Genomic DNA, 19005 nt, shown 5'->3' with positions numbered 1-19005 from the left:
TGGGCTGGGATGGGATGACAAAAGTTTGCCCTATAGCAATATGCAGTTTATTGGCAGTGTTTTAATTATAGAAAGCAAATGAAAGTTGTTTGCAACCTGTTTCACAAAGAAATTCTGAATGTGTGGCTGTCATGATTTAAGTGCTTCTTACAGAATACTGGCAAGTGTTCAGTTTTAAAAGAACTTGCAAAGTAGGGGAATGAGTTCATGTTCTTCTTTATTCCCTTATGATGAACCAAGTTGTTTCTGTAAGAACAGAAAAGGGAATCCAACCCTGCTTACGTTCTCCCTGGGAATTGCTAAGAGCAAAGGAAGAGCTGTGGTAAGATTTGGCTTGCCTGGCATCCTCATGCTAATACTTTAAATTTCTGTCTGTGACTTAAACTTTTTGCTGAACCCTATCAATTAATGGTTACCCGCGTCTAAAGGCACAGTTTTAGTCACAGTCTTTAAGTATATATGTGTACAATAATGTAGTATCATTGTTCGCTGTCATTCAGCCCCACAAAACTTATTATCAGTGATACTTTGTAGTCTTGAGTTCTGTTACTGAAGATGAGCCTGTAGGTGCACACGTAAATGAAAATTTCAGGTTTCAGTCATTTCCTTTTTCTCCAGTTAGTAACTCTTGGAGGGCAATCTAACACAATTTGTGCACTTTAAAGACTTCTAGAGTTGTTCCTGTCACTCATATTTTTAGTTACGAAGTAATATTTCTTTGTGGAAATCTTTCAGATCTTGACATCCTGTTCTTGTAACAAACTGCAAGAAGGAACACATTGGATTGCGAAAGTACTTTGCTTTAATTATAAAGCTGATGTAAAAATCCTTTGTTGCAGCAAAGCTACTAGATTTTTTTTGCTTCGCTTACTGTAGTTGGTTGATTTCTATGGAGCCTCAGGTTTTCTAAAAGGCAGGTTTTTATCTTGACAAGTGAGGCAATGAAACTATAACATATATTGAGTTTGTGTTGGGCAAAACCAGTTGTATTCTCTTTAACTGTTTGCCCCTTTTTTTTTTTTAATCTGTATGATTCAATAATATTGTCTGAACCTCATTTAGTATCCCGTGATGTCTGATGGTCATTTAATATGTCCATCCAGGTAGACAAATATTGATGTGTTTTTTTGTAAGCATAAGTGTGATGAGAGCAAAACTGTAGGGATTCAGACTACTCAATTTCCAGTTATCCTACTGGCTAGCTGCAGAGTTTTACAGCACCTTTCCCTTTCCTGGGAGAGGGGGAAAGTTCTCATCCTTTAGGTGGTTATTCTCCCCTAACTCACATAATATTAGTTTAGTTGTTCATAACTGCTTAAACATGTTACTAACATAGACTTTTTAGTTTATTAGGTAGCTTGAAAATAAACCTGAATGCATTGAGGTAAATATCATGCAAAGAATGGAAAATAAATGCAACTTCAGAGAACAACAGACTGGAGATCACAGGAAGAAGAAAACAAAAGCATCGGCGGTCACTGTAACGTGCCTTAAGGCACTCCGAGGTGCGTTTGAGAAGGCAGTAGGGCAAATGGTCAGAAAGGAGGTATCTCCACCAGTGAAGTTCAGGCTGACAGCCCACAGCGTGGAAGAGAGTTTTGTGGTTGCAACTTGGGAAGCATCCACGTCATTCCAAAACTTGAAGGCGGCCAGCAATTGCAACTGTGTTTGGACAGACAGGAAATAGAGGAAGGTGAAAGAACCTGCAGCTGTCCAGTTGTTGTCCAGAATGACTCTGGGGGACACCCTGTGACTTGCCAAAGCGCAGTTGCTGAGGAGCCTCTCCAAGCCTGTGTTTGTGGATGAAACCAAAAAAAAAAAAGGGCAGGGGTGGTAAGTATGTCTTTGTTGAATGCATGTGTTGAAATATATGTGGGTTCTTAATGGTTAAAATCCTTTTGACAAAATTTAAATTAAGAGGATGAAATGGTTTTAGTCTGTTTCGTACTTTAGGAGTTTCCTGGTTTTGTAAAGTCTAGTCTAGTAATGTATTCTTACAGGGAAGAGGAGGGAAAAAAAAGGCGTTAGATCATTCTTTAGATTGGGGAACTATTACAATTGAAATGACTGGATATTTTCCACTTCCCTAATCTATAAAGAATTAAACACTTAAAGTTGTTATAAAATACTAGTTGTTATTTTTGAGGGACTCTTGATTGTTATTTCTTTAATGTGATGTCACTTTTTTTTTTCATAGTAACTGGGTTGATTATAGCTTATTTAGTCACCCTATTCTACTTTCACAACTGAATAATAATTTCAAAACAGTGGAGGAAGACAACTTTTACTTTTGTTAAGGGTTTTGTAACACAAAAGAAATACTACATCCTCTTCAACACAGGGAGATTGATTACAGGTGAAGGTAAGTCCCATGATGGCTGCATTTGCCTTTTCCTAATATGATTTTAAAAAAAAAATATATATACACATTTCATTCATAAATCTCAAATTATTAGTAAGAACAAACCACAGAGAAATAAGCATATTCAGCTGCAGCATAATAAAAATCTTAATTGTGGGCACATAAGTAATACTTGAATGGTGGCCCATCCCAAAACAACTTCTGGTTAGGGAAGTCTGTGTGAATGACTTGGGACTAACACAGAAGTGCACTCTTCCCTTTCCTCCTCCACTGCTGCCTTCCCATTCAAACAAAATTTAAGGATGGAATCAAATATTTGGCTAACTTTGTGGATGGCTCCAGGTCAAGTAAGAGTCCTTTGTCACACTGTTACTGAGCGCATAAAGGAATATTAGTTTTGAGGTTATTCTGCTTTTCAACCCTTGAGAATTAATTCCTTTTCGTTGCTGAAATCTGAGGAGAAAGATGAGTTTAGTGAAATTGTTGGGTTTATTTGAAACATTGTATCCAAATTAATAGAAAGTTGATCTGGGTTGGCCGAGGAAAAAAACCATGCTTTTACTTTGGCTTTTGATCGGAGGGTGAGTTTGTTGTTGTTAACTAATTCCTTGCATCTTGGCTAGGTCACATTCTTGGCATTTGTTGTATGCAGTATTTGGGTTAGGACAACCAGTTACAGTAAGTAGCCAGATAATTACCCAGCTTCTGTTAGATAGTTTTTACCTCAGTGTCATTGCTCAGAAATAAGAGAATGAGAATGTCGGGTTTGAAATTATCTGTACTGTGTCAGAGGGTAGAGATCCAGCTTATTTTTTCAAATAGACTGCATAGTTATTTTGGAAAAATCCTAGAGCAGATACTGTAGGAGTAACGTAGGTTATTTTATACTACCCTCTTGAGGCTGATGTCATATTTGCAAAGGAGAAAATACGGCACATATTTATAGGTTCAAAGTTCCTTCTTTCTAGACCACCAGGAAATGCTGGGGATTTTTGTGTTGGTTTTTTTTTTTTAAAAAACAACCTTAGAATGTTCTGCCGAGTAAGCTGGATAAGCAACACAGCATAATAGCTGTGCCTTTGTTTTTATTCTATAGACTAGCTTAGCCATATATTTTCTTTTCAGTGAGTAGACTATCTGACACAATCTTGTCAGAATGTTAGAAACAGTGCTTCTTATTTTAATAAAGGATTTATGCAGTATCTCTGGCTGGCGGTTTCCTTCCTGGACTGTTGGGCAGCTTATTGGCTGACTGTTTCTACGGAATATGCTTGGAAAACATTAAATATAAAAAGAACACAAGCAGTAGCTCTGCTGTGGAAGTAATAATTGGAGTCAAGACTAATAAATACGACTTCAGTGCTCTTTCTGATTCTTCCCCTTCATTAACACTTCTGCAGGTTTCACAAAGTATGTGTCCACACCCTTACCCTGGGCTAGTCTCTCAAGCGTTGTTTACCCCTTTTTAATACTTTTCCCCTTCACTTCTAACTCTCCTTTGCCTTCTGGTGGATTATAGCATAAGACGGTGCTAGCGGCATGAAGGGGATCGCTTCATTTAGGAGATTAATTCTGGGGCAGAAAAAGAGAATGTCTAATAATTGCAGCTGTATTTACGTTTATTGCATTAGTCTGTTGAGAAGACTTTGTAGAATGTCATCAGGAGGAAATTCTAGAAGACATTAATGGATTACCAGATGTCTGTATGGGCTGAGGTACAGAAAAGAACATGTACTATATTGGAGCATACTGGTTTTTGCATTTGAAGGCATGAAAAATTACCTTGTACCTCTGATGTATGCACCAATACAAATATGGTTCTGAATCCAAGCAAGTTAACTGGGAAACGTTTTTATAAGCTGGAAGCAATATTAGATGGTTTCCTTTATAAGGTCTGTATTAACAAATCCTTTGGCAATTAGACTAATTTGGCAACTGAAAGCTGAGTCCTTGTCCATCTAGTTTCCATAGTTTATTACGTGAACTATTTAGTTTGAGCTACTCTTGAACAAATAAACAAAAAACAACCCCACAAGTAACTGCAGTTTCAGCATAAGATTTATTCTCTATTGCAGATGTATATAGAAGTGTAAGAAGAGGTTTCCACCAGTTTTAGAAAGCATTCATATAGCATTCAAACATAGTTTAGAATAATCACTATATTTACTAAGGAAAAGAGATAAAATAAGAAAATAAGCCTACAGGTCAGCCTGTGGTTAACCCTGCCCTTTATTATTTTTGGCTCTGGATCTTCCTTAAAAGATAATCTGTTCCAATGTCTGTCAGGTCAAGCTGCTCACGTTTACATCCTCCTTTCTTCTTTAGAGTTGTGAAATCAGTAATAATTTCATACTAAAGTAAAACTTAAAAGAAATCAGGCCATCTAGTTCTTTGTCCTTCATCTTGCCTCAGTTTTTCATCTTTTCTATAAAGGCAAAAGATAAAGATTATTTTGATATGCTATTTGACAGTCTTAATATTTTTCTGAAAACCCTGTTTTGATCATCTGTCTAAAAGTTCTACAAGTGCTCAGCTGAAGGCAGAAGATAAGGTGGCTTTCATAGTTAGATTCTAGAAGGGCACATGTGTATAAGACTGTCTTGCTTGTATAATGGCCATGGAAGTAGTCCTTCAGAAGGAATTCAGAGGAAAATGGAGAGGGGAGCTTGGGGGAAGCCCTAGGAACCTGAAAAGCAGGGTGAACGCAGAAGCATGATTTGTAGTTGGAATGAGTCATGCAGATATCAAGACTGACATAAACGTGAAAACGGAAGATTCATAATGATCAGATTAACATGGGTAAGTGCAAATAAAGTATGACAGGCTGTGAAGGTACAAACCAGACTGCTTATGGCATTGGTGTTTTTGTTTGGTGGTGCTAGTGATCTGGTTTTTGTTTTTTAAAAAGCTCTGCTTTTATGACTTGGCAGTACCTTTAGCATTCTCTTCAAGCTTGTCCCCTAGCATCTTCTCCAGGGCTTGTCCATATTTTTGATAATCTTCTTCTGTTGTCTTGACACCAATTTCAAAGGGAACATTAAACCATAAAAACATTAAAAGACAGAGTTTAACAGACAAGTTCTGGACAAGGACACTGCAAGTTAATTTTATTCATGGGAATGATGATAAGCAGGAAGTATAAAAAGGTATTCCATCTATTCACTTACTAGTGTTGAGACATGTAATGAGAATCTCAAAAACAGAGTGTATGGCAAGCTGCACAACACACTGGAGGAAAGAAAACTTAACAAGAAACTCACATTATTATATGTTAGTTCTGGAATGTAATGAATCCTAAATAGGAGATTGTGATCTGACTTACTGCAGCTGATTTTACATTATTTCGTATAATCAGTGCTGGCAGTTTTCATGTGCCCTTTCCTACTTGCATTTCAAGTTAAAAATTATTGTAGTTTTAGTTTGTACTGCCTCCTGTGACAGAAATTGTGGTATGCAACCCTACCACTTAAACTTGCATGTTTAAGAGCAGTAAGAAAAAATACAGACCTTAATTTCAATATTGTTACTGTCATCTTCTGCCCCTGCTTCATCTGTACCCCAAAAGGCTTCTGTACCTTGATGATGTAGTTGTGCTGGGTTTTTTCTCAGGTCATATTGTTGCTAGAAAGCAAGCAAAATAATATCTATATATTCTTTCCATAGTCAAACTAGTCAGTTTCTTGGGAAGTTAGAACTCTTAATTAACACAGATGCATCAAATTAGCTGAAGGCACCATACACTTATGTATGTATGTATGATATGTAGGTCTATAATAATTTTATTACCACTGCTGCATTAACTTTAATAGGAATTTGGTTTAAGGGGTCATTAAAGAACAAGCACCTTACAGTTAATTTCCAAAGATGCCAACAAAGTATTTAAAACAATGTTTTCTCTTCAATTGTTCTTTTTTTTTCAGATTATTAATTCTTAGCGAATGAGATTACATGCATCTTTTCATAGCATGAATACAATGCTAATGGTTTGTTACAGAAGTTCTCAGGAATACCTCCTTCCTCTTCCAGAAAATAAATCTTCTAAAAGCTTTTCTGAATGCTGTAAAGAATATTGGTTTTAAGGACTTACGGAGGAAGACAATCTTGGTATTTTTATGATTTTTTTTTACCTGTATTTTTTTTTATATTCAGGGCTTAAAAAACTAGAGCCAGTCAGAGTAGTTTCTGTCCAGAGAGCGATGTAAAGGATAATTCCCAGGAGAGTACCTCTGAGAAACAAGATTATCTTCCTGAGGCAGGGTGTCAAATCTAAAAACATAAGTTGAAAAATTAAACATATTTTATAATCTATTTAATTGAATCCAGATCCAGTGAAAATCTGCAGTGACCGTGCCTAAAAAGGCGTTTCAGTGGTGAGCACAATTCCCAATTGGTTCAAAACGTCACAGCCAATGAGGGCGTTGACTCCAATTGGTAATTGCATAACAGTTACATAAATTGATGCGGTATGCCCGTCTACCACTACACGTACTCTTTGCTGGCTACGTTGTACTGTTGCGGTTCTTCCAACTCCTCCTACTCCACTCAATACTGCTTGTAGGGGCCAGTGGCTAGGCCATCGGTCACTTGTGACAATGGTGATGTCAGCTCCTGTGTCCAGTAAGGCTTGCATTTGCTGTTGTTTGTGCACGAAGGTGAACATCACGTTAGTGACGGGTCGATGATTCATTGGCATGGTTAACAAGGCAAGTCCTCCAGTGGAGCCAAATCCTGCTGCTCCGCGATTTTAGGTGGTCTCTGTTGTCATCTGATTGGTCAACTGCGGAATGGGGACTAGTTGAGCAATTCAGCTTCCTTTTGGAATATAGATTGGAGGAAAGTTCATTTGTGCAATGATAAAAATTTCTCCAGTATAGTCACAGTCAATAACTCCAGGTAGTATAAAAAGCCCTTTTATGCTGCTAGATGATCGCCCTAACAACAAGGCTCCATATGGTTGTCCATTAATAATTATAGGTCCCATCACACTTGTAGCGATCTTCTGAGGGCGGTCGTCTGTTAGGGGGGTATCTACCGCTGTTGCCAGATCCAGTCCGAGGCTCCCTCTGGTGGCTGGTCCAAGCTAGGCAGCGGCGGTGGCGGCTGGCCGGTAGATGGCGCCATCTGATGCTGGTTGGTCGGTGCTCTGATGGTAACTGGAGCCGCGATTCGGGTCGGCGCGCTGCGACTCCTCGCGCTCGTCTTCCCGTTTCCCGAGTTTCTGCAGGCTTCGGTGCTATGATTGTTCATGTGACAATTTTGGCACCACACCTGAGGCTCTCTGCATTGTCACCGCATGTGTCCTGATCGCCCGCAGCGGAAACATTTATAGTCTCGACGACTAGTAGATTTCGCTCTTGGAGCTTCAGGAGGCTTCAGGGGGGCTAGGGCTGCAAAGGCTTGATTCTGCGCCTGCAGGAAGTGTTTCCCTAGCTCTTTGATTGATTCTACCAACGTTGCTTGTTGTCCTACTGGCACCCTACTCATTCATTCTAACATTGATTCTATGGTTGCGTCTAGGGGTAGAGTAACAAGAATTCCTTTAGTAAAACTATTACAGTTTTCTAACACACACTGTCTTAAGAAAGGGCCTTTCGTAAAATCTGCAACATCTGCAAGACTGATAGCATCTGTCAATCTATCGACAAAAGAGGCAAATGACTCCTCTCCCTTGTCTAATTGACAGGTATGAGGGAGTGGGTGGAGTCGTTTTTTTTTGTAGAGCCTCGTGAGCCAAACGCATGGATTCTAACAGGACATCAGGACCTGCCTGCATCTGCATTTCAACAGAGGCGAACGGCCCTGTCCCCATTAATTGTTCTACAGTTAATCCTAGTAGCCGATCGTTTTGGTTTCGGGGAATATGTGCAGAAACTTCACAGAGTCTTTGCCAATGAGTTTGCCACAATAATTGTTGTGACTGTTTTAATATTAACCCCATTAAATCTTTTATGTCCTCAGGACATAAGATTCCGCTTCCCCAGATATAATTTAACATTTGTCTTGCGGGTTCACTGTGCACTCCAGACTCATTTACGGTACTACGTAACTGGTTTAAAATTTTCCAATCTAGTGTCTCATGTACTCCGAGCATTCCTCCTGTATTATCTACTTGATACACAACCGGAAAAGCTTGAGGCTGGGGGGAGCTGAGCTGTTCTACAGTTTCAAAGTCTCTTTGCATAATTGCTTCTCGCATTACACTATTCCAGTCAATTCGTGTGACGTGTGGCTGTATAACCCTTTTGTTTTTAAAAATCGGTGTGTCTCACTCTGCATTATATTCAGCCTCACCAGCTTAATCTTCCTCACAGGAGGCCACCTCCATTTCAACCGGCGGCGCAGACAGTTTTGCCGTCGGCGGATCAGGGGGTGGACAAGAGGGCCGCTGTGTCACTGGGACGGGAATCCCACTAGCTGGAGGTGAGGAAATAATTGCCCCCTATGGTGAGGCGACCGGCATTAGCATCAGGCTGTTCAAGCCGGTCAGAGGCTGAAAAACACCTTGCTGCTGCAGCCTCTGACCTCTATATTTTTTCATACAATTAATTACATCTCGCCATGGTTTCATCAACTTTTTAGCTGTTTTATCATCATCAATTACTAAGTCCCACAAGCAATCACCAAATGTACGCTACTCCTCTACTTCAAACATAGCTTCTGGGTCTTTAAAAAAAACCTTTTGCTTTCCCCATGGCAATTAATCCGGCCAGATCTTTTAGAGGGCCTACTCCCCACTTTTCTGAAAAGTGCTTTAAGGATTCGAAAGCTGCCTCTCTATCCATTGCGCTAGCGACTGTGACCTTCTTTCTTATCCGGTCCAATGCAGCCTTGTCTTGGGTAGCTTTTCCTTGGATGGCGAGCCCCCTCCTCTCTCGGGCTCAAGCATGGATCAGAAGCCTGCGACAGCATACGTCGATCTTCTGCTCCCTGGTCGCTGCTACCAGTGCTTCTCCGAGCTCACTGTCCGGTGGAGAACAAGAATGGGGGTCCCTGTTCGGGCGCCACTTGCGACAGGCGGGGGAAACAAGCAGTCGATTCAATATGAGTGATAAAGCAAGCTTCAACTTTATTGTGGCACAATCAGACTTTTATATTGCTACAACTAATTATACATATTTGGCACTTATTCATTGGCTAAATTCTAAAGGTTACATTACCATACTCCTCCTATTTGCAGTTTTGCTTGCATAACTTCGGGGTTCTTCCTTGTTCTTCACCAACTACTTCCTCAAAATTGTTTACTTCATACTGTCAAGGTCAGCGAGACCTTTAGTTTCTTCCTTATCAGCATAACTCAGAATTTTCCACTGCGGCCTGCTTGGCCTGCTCATGTCAAGGCTCACTGATGTAAAGACCAAACATTTTAGACTCACATAACCTTTTCATGGAGCCATGACCACCTTCCTGCAACCATTCTCCAACAAAAATCTTTCTCCTGATTTGAATTTCTAAAGATAGATGTATAAAGGAACATGATTTTTATATGCCAAAGGTAAAAATATGCTGTCAAAAAGAGATTATAGCTTACAGTGTCTTCTTCTATAATGAAGATATAGTAACTGAAGCAGACAGCTTAGTGGAGAGGAATTGCACAGGAAAACCATCAAAAGCTGAAACTTCTCTGAAACTTTACCTGGTTATTTTTGTGGCTTCACTAAACAGTTGCTTTCCAAAGCACTTTATATATATATATATATTTCTATCTCTATATAGTGGAGTATTTGTTCTGTGCTACAGTATTCCTGGAAATGCAATCTGATATGTATTTAAATTCCTTGGAAACTTGGCCTGCTTGCAAGATAACAAAATCAACAAAAAAAGTGAAAAGAATGCATAGATCTGTTGCTGTGCTTCTTTTACATATAATGAAATTGTGTAGGGAACAAAGTGAGAATTTCCTTTTTTTCCTGTGGCATTAACATTGTTCCTTTTATACATGTTACAGCTATTAATTAATCTTTTTTTTCCCCCAAAAAAAAGGAAAAGCCCCAAACCCTTTTTATTATCTGAGATGATGTAAGAGAAATGGAGAAGTTGAGCTGTATTCCTAACTGGCAGCAACAGCCATGTTTCTCATTTTTGCCTTTAAGTGCATTCTCTCTTTGGTCTTCTCTCCAAGGTTCTGTTTTATCAGATTTTGTTGTTATTTGCTGGAAGACTGACACTGAAAATGATACCTGAGAAGCTTTGCTTCCGTTACTTTAAAAATGGAACATTAGCAAATTTTAAAAATCACTTCAGTTAAGATTAGTAGCAATAGCTGAGGGGCTAGAAAAATCTCATTAAGATAAATAGGGAATTATTTTTTTTTTTAACCTGAGAAAGAGTAGGAGGAAAGAAAGAATATATGATGAAGGATGACAAATTTGTAACTTCTGTTGCTTGTATTCTAATTTGACTTAAATGACATGGCTAACTTGTAGGATCCATTTTGCACTGGAGCCCCACAAACTTCCAGCAGTAGGGTGGAGAAGGGTGTGGGGAATGTGCAAATGTGCAAAGATGAGGAGAAATTTAGTTAAATCAAAATTGCTGTTGGAGAAACTTACGTTGAGTATATTCTTTTTCTCTCTCTCTTTCCCCAAGTACAGGAAGGAGGGGATTACAGATCCAAAAACATGAAGCTTATTCTCAAAAACTTTCACCTGATTATATTTGCAATGAATACATTGTGTTACCTTTAAATAATTTGTAATCAGTTGTAATTGTTTGGGATACTTTGATCATTACTTGAAACCATTTTAATACATTTCATCTTAAGTATGAAGGAATAACAGGCTGAACAGAGCCTTGCTGCTAAGTAGATTTGAATTCTTAAGTATTTAAACTTGTAAAATATATGGATAAATTTTAACACTGTGAATTGTGGAACCTAATACCCCCAAAGGCAAAAAACCTTTCCTGTGTACTAAGGAGCTAGTGCCCTTTTTCCTTAGAATGAAGCATGGTAAAAGCTAACCAAGAATGAGGTTTCATTTTTGAGCCTTTTTATTGGAGCTACTATGTGTGATTTCAAGCTTGTATGGTTTCCACAGCAGTTAAATGCAACCCAAAACACTCCTAGGTGACCAGGTACTCGGTATCAAAGAACAAGTGGGCATGGTAGTGGGAATGAAAGGCTGCCTGTTCAGTTTAGCCATTATGATTGATTATGATCTTAGTAGAAATGGAAAACAGCTTGAAAGAAAATAGTGCTTTGCTGTATAATTTGAAATGTTTGAATATAATGCTAATTTCTAGATGAGTTGATTAATTCTTGGGGGGGGGCAGGTAGTAAGGCTAAAGTGCATTTAAACAATAACAGGAATGTTGCATGCTTCTGTTAATATCTAAAAAAATAATCCATTTATGTGTTTCTGTGAGAGCAGCTAGATATTATTTGGTTAGTATAGATAAATAAAACCTTGTTTTATGATAGTTATCTAAAAAAGAGGGTATATTAACTTGACTATGCCCAAACAAAGAGCATGCCTAGGATTCACTACCTTGGAGAAGGAGGAAGGCTGTGAATTGTTCATTTGTGTTGCTTCAGTGCAATTGAAGAATAAAGGGAAAAATATGACCTTTGAGTTAAGTACTTTCCCTCTTGTAGGAGGGGAAGAGTGCTTCAGCTTTTAGCTAAAGGCATACTGAAATGTAGTTTGTTCAAGCCTGATATACTTGCCTGAAATGCAATGGCACATCAGTTTAACTGAAGGCAAAACTTTGTTCTTTTTTACACCATATACAGTCTTAGTCTCTAGTGGACTAATACTTTCCCAGCTAGTGTAAAGCTAATACCATGGATGGGAAGGCAACATGACTGTGGCTTGACTGAGGGTAGACTGTAGACAGCCTCAACACAGCCCCTGTGAAAAGATTACATACAGCACACCAGGCTTTAACCAATAGGACTTTATTCTGTTGGTATCTCAACAAAAAATAAACCTGAGGTACAGTACAGAAGTGTGGCTAGAAAAAAAAATCTTCAAATTATGGTTGGATTTATTGATGTTGGTTAAATAACCCAAGTTTGAAATTATTGCAAAGCAAAAGACATATGCATTCTACTACTCCTTTTCACTTTCAGGAAAGCACAGAGACTTTCACCCATGCAAGCATGTTATTTTCAGGAAGACCTAAGCACTAATTCCCCACTACCAGGAGGGCTAGCCAACATACTATCACCTAATGCTGAAAACTCCACCATCCCTTTCCCCTCACTTGAAACAAAGTTTTGGCCTTTGAAGGGACAGAGCATTTGTCCTCTTGCACAAAGGACTTTACAGCCTTGCCCCTCTGAGTGTTCCACTTGTTCCTACTTAAGTGCTTGAAGTCTGACTACAGCATATCCAATTAAATTTGATCCCTAAACCAGAAAAGCAGGGTACAATTTCTACAGCATCAAGGAGTAGTATAAGGCACAGTACTTTGCTATGCTCTTTACCTTAAATTTAAGGGAATGTCAATTAAGGCTGATTATCAACATATTGTAGCCTCCCAGTAATAGTTCTAGAGTGCTCATAAAATTGGGTAATTGTTTCCCACGTTCATGTCCAGTTTAGATAAAATCAGTTCTCATCCGGTTCAAGAAACATTGCAAATCTGGTATAGTGATCACTTGTTGCAGCTGGCACATTCACTCATGCATCACTGCTCATTCTGCTGCCCCTCTGTGATGGCAGACACCCCTCCTTGGCCCTTGTTGACATCGCTGATACATGCCCACAATCCATCTACTGATTCCTTCCATAGCGTGACCTCAAAAACAGACCAGGAAGAAGTTTCAGCTTTAATACATTCCGTTTCCCATTTCCTCACAACTATCACATCACTGGTTTGGTGACAGTCTACAGCTACATAAAGTGTTTAAGTGTCGTTCTAAGTATCAAGTTATTTGTTGCTGTATACTGAATAATCATCCAGTAGTAAAGGGAGAGCATGTGAATTCTGCTGTTAGTACCCCAAAAAATAAAAGTTAAGCCTGCGTTTCTAAACTCCAGTAAGGATTAAGAATGCAATGCAAGTAGGTTTGCCAAAGGTTAGGGTCCTTCTGATCAGTCAAAAGCAAAAGCCTCAGCATTGCAGCAAAGGAGAATCTGCAACAGTCTTAAACAAAAGTGACAATAGCCTGTCTCATCTCAGTCATTCTGAAAATATGGCATGCAGGAATAAAAGCCAAGGCAGCAATACTCACTTTATTGTCTCCTCCAGACACTGCAAGGATATTTGCAGTAATGGACCAACTCACATGCCAGACAACATCATTGAACTTGTGCAGCAGCTTTGGTGACCATGAATTTCCAGAGGCATCATCACATGTCCAGATGAACACTCTGCCATCCTAACAAAAGCAAGCAGAGTTGGTTGGACCACTAGTTACAACACAGAAAAAACAACCTTGATTGGACTTGGAGTTACACTTCCAAATCCTTCCAAATCACAGCTCTGATATGAACCCTAGATGTGTTTGCATGGATTTTTGCTCAATACAGCAAAAGGCCTGCTTTCTTACTACAGCTAAAAGCAAGTCAGGAGTACAATGCTCCGATAAGAAAAACTATTTTTACAAAAGATGACTTGCAAATACCAGAGAAGAGCTCCCAAAATACATATATATGTATACATATATATCCAGCCACATGACAGCAAGTTGGCAGCTTACTGAGTAGTCTTCTTGATATATAAAATAAAAAGCATTTACAGGACAACACTACAGACAATATGAAGATTGAGGATATCAGAGCTGATTAAGAATTCCAGTTATTAGAAAACAGTATTTTTAGCTGGAAGTTCAGTGAATCTGAGCCAGAGCCATTAAAATATGATGTTGATTTGAAGGTCTTCCTCATAGCGAGGCCACTCTGCTCATGATTTTCAAAATAAAAGATAAGTCTTTGGTACAAAGCTCCCCCACACCCACCCCCAGTCTCTGTCCAGAAATGCTTCTATTGGGCTTCTGAGTTTGGGAGGAACAGGAATCAAAAGCTGTTATGCATACACCCAGATACAGCAAAGGACTGACAAGATCACCTGTTACCGCAGTTCTGTCCTTACTATTCCTTTCCTAGAGAAAAGGGGAAGTAAACGGAAGCGAGGGTGTTGAGAGCCTGCCTCCTTGTCACTCCAACAGAAACCTCACCTGCGAGCAGCTAGCAATGGTACTTGTTGGCAAGCCTATGGATGGAGCCCAGGCTACATCTCGAACCCAGTCACTATGAGCTTCCAGCTTCTGCTCTTCTTTCCACTGACCATCTTCTTCCCTGAAAACACATTTATACAGTCAGAAGGGTGGCAGCAGCCAGCAGTCATATTTCTCACCTCCTGTTCTGGATTTTTTTTTCAGACTCCTTGTTTATCCAGGTAATACAAAGCACAAGTGTTCCCCACTCTTCTCCAAAAAGCAAAGTGGCTTAAACTGACAAAATCCCTTCCAAGGGACAGAAAGCAGCATAGGGAGAGAATCTAACCTTCAGTTACTGTACAGAAATCTGCTATTGTCGAAGTGACAGTGGTAATCAAATACAATTAGAAAGCCCTTTCCCAAGATAAGATGAAGCAGGGCTGACAGAAATTGCTATAGCCATGTGAGAGACTGCATATCACTAAGTTGTTTCCATTTTTAAAGAACTTCTCTATAACGGCAGTTCAAAGATTAAAGCATAGAAATGCTGAAAATATTACCTGAGATACTGACAGGGACGTTCAAAGATATAAAGCATATCAGGTTGTACAAATTTTTAAGTCTAGCAGTAGTGCACTTACTTCCAGATCTTGACAAGGTTGTCGCAGCCACCAGATGCAAATCTTTTTATATAGTTTGGTTTTTGACCAGATGGTTGTTCTATAAGGCTTCCTGGTACAACAGCAGGAGCCCAGCTAACTGCATTACATCCAATCTATTTAATGAAAAAATATCATTATTAAAAGTTGCTTAATTTAAATAAGGAAATAAAAGCTGCTGAGGGGCAAATGACACTTTGCATACTCTCTGTTGGGGGCAGGGGGAATAAGTCCAACCTAGGAAAATCTTGCACAATGCTAGGTGGGTATCAGATGAGTAAGAAACCCATATACAGTCTGGTCTCAATAGGGCACTTATTTGGAAAGCCTTAGGTAGCTAAGTAACTGGTTTATGTGCAAATATAATCTCAGATATGTAAACAGTGGAGACAGATACAAACCAAAAAGACATAAAACATGCACAGCTGCTAAGTTTTAAGAATGCAGGAGTAGAATGAACCTTTGGTCTGGCACCCTATTTCCTTTTATCAAGAGCTACTGCTGTTAGCTTATGAAGTTCTGCTTAAGCAGAAATCCCCGCTATTTTGGGAAAAACACAAATCCTGCTGTTTTTCCAGCTACAGCTTATTCAGTTAGTTTGTACAGGTGTCGTTAGTACCAAAGCAATTTCCTACCATGTAACTTCCAGCACTGTGTTTAACAGTGCTTAATAAAGAGGTATTCTCAGTGCTGTTTAGTAACCTTCACATATGCTGTTTTCTACTTCATTTTAGTGACTACAAAGTATACCTTCCCACTCTGAACTAATTTAAAACAAGTTATTCTTGATTCTGGAAACTGTTTCACATAATTTTGTTGTATTTCAGTATTTATCTAGTCTAAAAGTTCTTTGAAGCATCATAGCTCCAAGAACTCTGTGCTGCTCCAAAGGAACAGACTTACCGTATGTGCATTGCTGATCTTTTTGACTTCCCACTGCCCGTCACCTGTGTAGCTCAATAATGAAATGGCCCCATCAGAGCTCCCGCAGGCCAGGATCAATCCATAGTCATGGGGTGCCCAGCAAACAGAATTCACTGTCAGGAGGGAGGACAGGCTCGATTACAACACAGCAGCTACCTAAAATTGACTAACCAATTCACTGGCTAATATGAGTGGAATAGTCACTAAAAGCCAGCAGCTCTGAAAGCTCAGAATAAGAATCTTTGCATTCCTGAGTTTCAGCAAAGCCAGTCAATTAACACTGTTTACTGACTGACAGAAATCTGCCTTTATTTTTCACACCCTTTTAGAATGAGAACACCAAAAGATCACTCTTAATGACAGATCAAAATCTTTTACTATCCCCTGCAACAGCAAAGAGTATTGCTGACTCTAGAACAAAAGCTGAATGGCAGGCATAGTATTTAAAGTCTAGATTAGTAACACAACAAAGCTGGAGACTTCTCAGATCTGCATGTAGGAGGCCCAATCATCTGAACAAAACAGTTTCCATTGTAAACCAAAACACAGCATGCAAAAATCCACCTTTTTCCTTTCTTCCTGTGGTGGATCCATAGAGCATTTTCCCCAGGAATTCAGTACCCTACCATCTTGTTTATTTGAAAGCTGATTTATCTGTAAAACAACTCGTACGCAAACATTGTATGAACCAGGACAGAAAGTTATCCAGCAGTATGACCTTACGTAAATGCTCTATTCATGCTGAATAGATTTATTGTCTCTCCACTGATTCGTCCCCATCTGTTTGATAGAGGCTTTCTTCCTTAACACTGACAGATTTATTCCAATCCTACCTGAATCCTCATATATCCCCAGTCTCAATTCCCAGCTCCAGACCCCACATACCTGAGGAATCATGCCCTGTGTACTCATAGGTCTTCTCCCAGGTACCATTTTCTTCCTTCCAGACAATAACCTTCCTGTCATAGGAACAGGAAGCCAAGATATTTCCATACATCGGATGAGCCCAGGCAACCTGCCACACGGGACCTTCGTGCCTGCAAGAAACAACATTATTTGGAAAAGCTGGGAGAAACCTATTCCCGTTGTGGCTGCTTCACAGCCATGATTTTTGTAAATTGGTGTTCTGCAAGTGATTAATGCAATGATATGAAGAATGAGTAATGCAAAGATGAAAAACACCATACTGGACTGTCTGACAAACCCACTGCCATTGAAAACAGTTCCAGACATTTATCCTTATATTTGAAATTAAGACTGTGAGTTTACTTCTCAAAAATTATAGGTGTCAATTATTTAATGGATGAAGAAGTCCCAGTGTTATTCTTCACTGGCTCTCTGTCCCTGCCCTTGCAGCTCTGAAGAGTTCTTTAGCAACAACCAGCCAGAGTAATTACTACATTGGAGGAATTTACTATGCACCTGGTGGTACCAAAGGGCAAAATGACAACATATTAAAAAATTTCCACAGATCAAAATCTTCCGTTTCAACACTTTACCCTCTCAGGTCTGCAATGAGGATTTGCCCTCCATTCCGAACATCAAAGATTTTCACAGATCTGTCTGAAGAACAGGTTGCCAACCGAGTGCCATAGTAATCCATCTGAGCATCGTGCTGCAAGGTGATGGAGAAGCTATGGTCAGCATGCTTTGTTAGCATATCTTACTACCTTTTAAGAATAGCTAAATTAAATTCATGTTAAAACACCTTAAAAAGGATAGTTCTTAAACAATCCAGACAAGCCACATAAGTAACTTATTTGCCCAACTGCTGTTTTCACTAGCTGTACAAATGTTACACAGAAGGAATCTTGGGAATTTAGAGCAGTAATCCACAACATTTTCAGGCGAGCACAGGAAATTAGCACCACTGACTAAAAGCCTTAACCAGTTTTTGTTTCTTAATACATAAAGTGGGTATAAGAATACGACACTTGAAACTTCATTATCTAACTGGGCTCTGTGCTTCTACAAATTGCTCTGAAATTTTTCCTCCTACCCATACTTACACATCTGCTCCTAGAAAAACAGTTTTGTTTGATGAAGTTATGTACCATTTAATATACGGGTATATATTGTTTCACAGAAACAAGCAGAAAAAAGCCTAAGCATGAACATAAAAGTTTTACACAATTTCCCCTTCCCCGGTAGCCAAGTCTTGCTGTCACACCATGTAAAACAGCACTATGGGAACCTCAGGCAGCATGCCCTGCCTGACATCCCATGCGCATCATTTGGTACGGGTATGTCCGCCCCTCATGAGACAGCGCCGTGAAGTAGCTCTGTTTTGTTAAATTGAAGTCTAAAATTTAAATGGTTAAAACCGGAGGGAGCACAGTAAACAGAGCCGAGTAGGTTTTCTGTTAAAAAGTAGCTGCCCACACACTTACTATCATGTCCTCGTGAGAGGTGTCCACCGTGTTAATTACCGAGACCTGCGGGGGAAGGAGGAGAGTCAGTAACGCGCGCCCCGCGCACCCACGCGTGGCCGGAGGCGGACAGCCCACCCCTGGCCAGCCCCGGGACAGGCACGGCTCCCCGGGGCCCGCAGGCCGCCCCTGCACGGCTCCATCGGGGCACCGGAGGCGGCCGAGAGCCGGGCGCGTTACACTTTGTGCCGAACCCAGTCGCGCTCGAGCCCCGCACCAAAGACACCGCCGGTTCCCCGCCGCGCTACCCCCACCGCCTCCCACCCCTGCCCCGACGGGCACCGCGGGCACAAGGAGCCGCCACCGCCCTCCCCCCTGCTACCCGCGGCCGGCCCACGGAGCCTAGGCCAGCTCCCCTCTTCGTCCCCCGGCCCGGGCCTACCATGGCGACAATGGACCCCGCAGAACTCCCCGGCAGCGAGCGGCCCGGCCTGGCCAGCGGCCGCGTTCTTCAGACGTGGCACGGCGGTCCGGCACCTACACGGCCCCGCCGCGCCCCGCCCGCCTGCGCGCCAAGGTTCCGGGGGC

The 19005-nt window shown here is 40.4% G+C and overlaps 2 protein-coding genes across 2 annotated transcripts; both read right to left on the bottom strand.

Annotated features, from left to right (window-relative positions):
- Positions 1 to 2200: 2200 nt before the first annotated feature.
- Positions 2201 to 12144, bottom strand: GHRL (ghrelin and obestatin prepropeptide). Its single transcript, XM_040593082.1, is given in 3 exon segments — positions 2201 to 5405; positions 5871 to 5988; positions 6497 to 12144. Coding segments are annotated over 3 exon segments (387 nt in total). The 5' UTR covers positions 6639 to 12144; the 3' UTR covers positions 2201 to 5278.
- A 97-nt stretch (positions 12145 to 12241) lies between these two features.
- Positions 12242 to 18994, bottom strand: SEC13 (SEC13 homolog, nuclear pore and COPII coat complex component). The gene is made up of 9 exons (XM_040593079.1): positions 18860 to 18994; positions 18439 to 18483; positions 17548 to 17663; positions 16934 to 17085; positions 16028 to 16161; positions 15107 to 15240; positions 14484 to 14604; positions 13539 to 13685; positions 12242 to 13102 (listed from the first exon to the last, which is right to left on the bottom strand). Exons 1-9 carry the CDS (start codon positions 18860 to 18862, stop codon positions 12992 to 12994), a joined length of 963 nt encoding a protein of 320 aa, XP_040449013.1. The 5' UTR covers positions 18863 to 18994; the 3' UTR covers positions 12242 to 12991.
- Between the last annotated feature and the right edge of the window lie 11 nt (positions 18995 to 19005).

The sequence above is a fragment of the Falco naumanni genome, chromosome 4 (assembly GCF_017639655.2).
Source record: "Falco naumanni isolate bFalNau1 chromosome 4, bFalNau1.pat, whole genome shotgun sequence".
NCBI classification, from domain to species: Eukaryota; Metazoa; Chordata; class Aves; order Falconiformes; family Falconidae; genus Falco; species Falco naumanni.
Note: the sequence above shows the minus strand (reverse complement) of the source record. Positions and strands in the feature narration are given on the sequence as shown.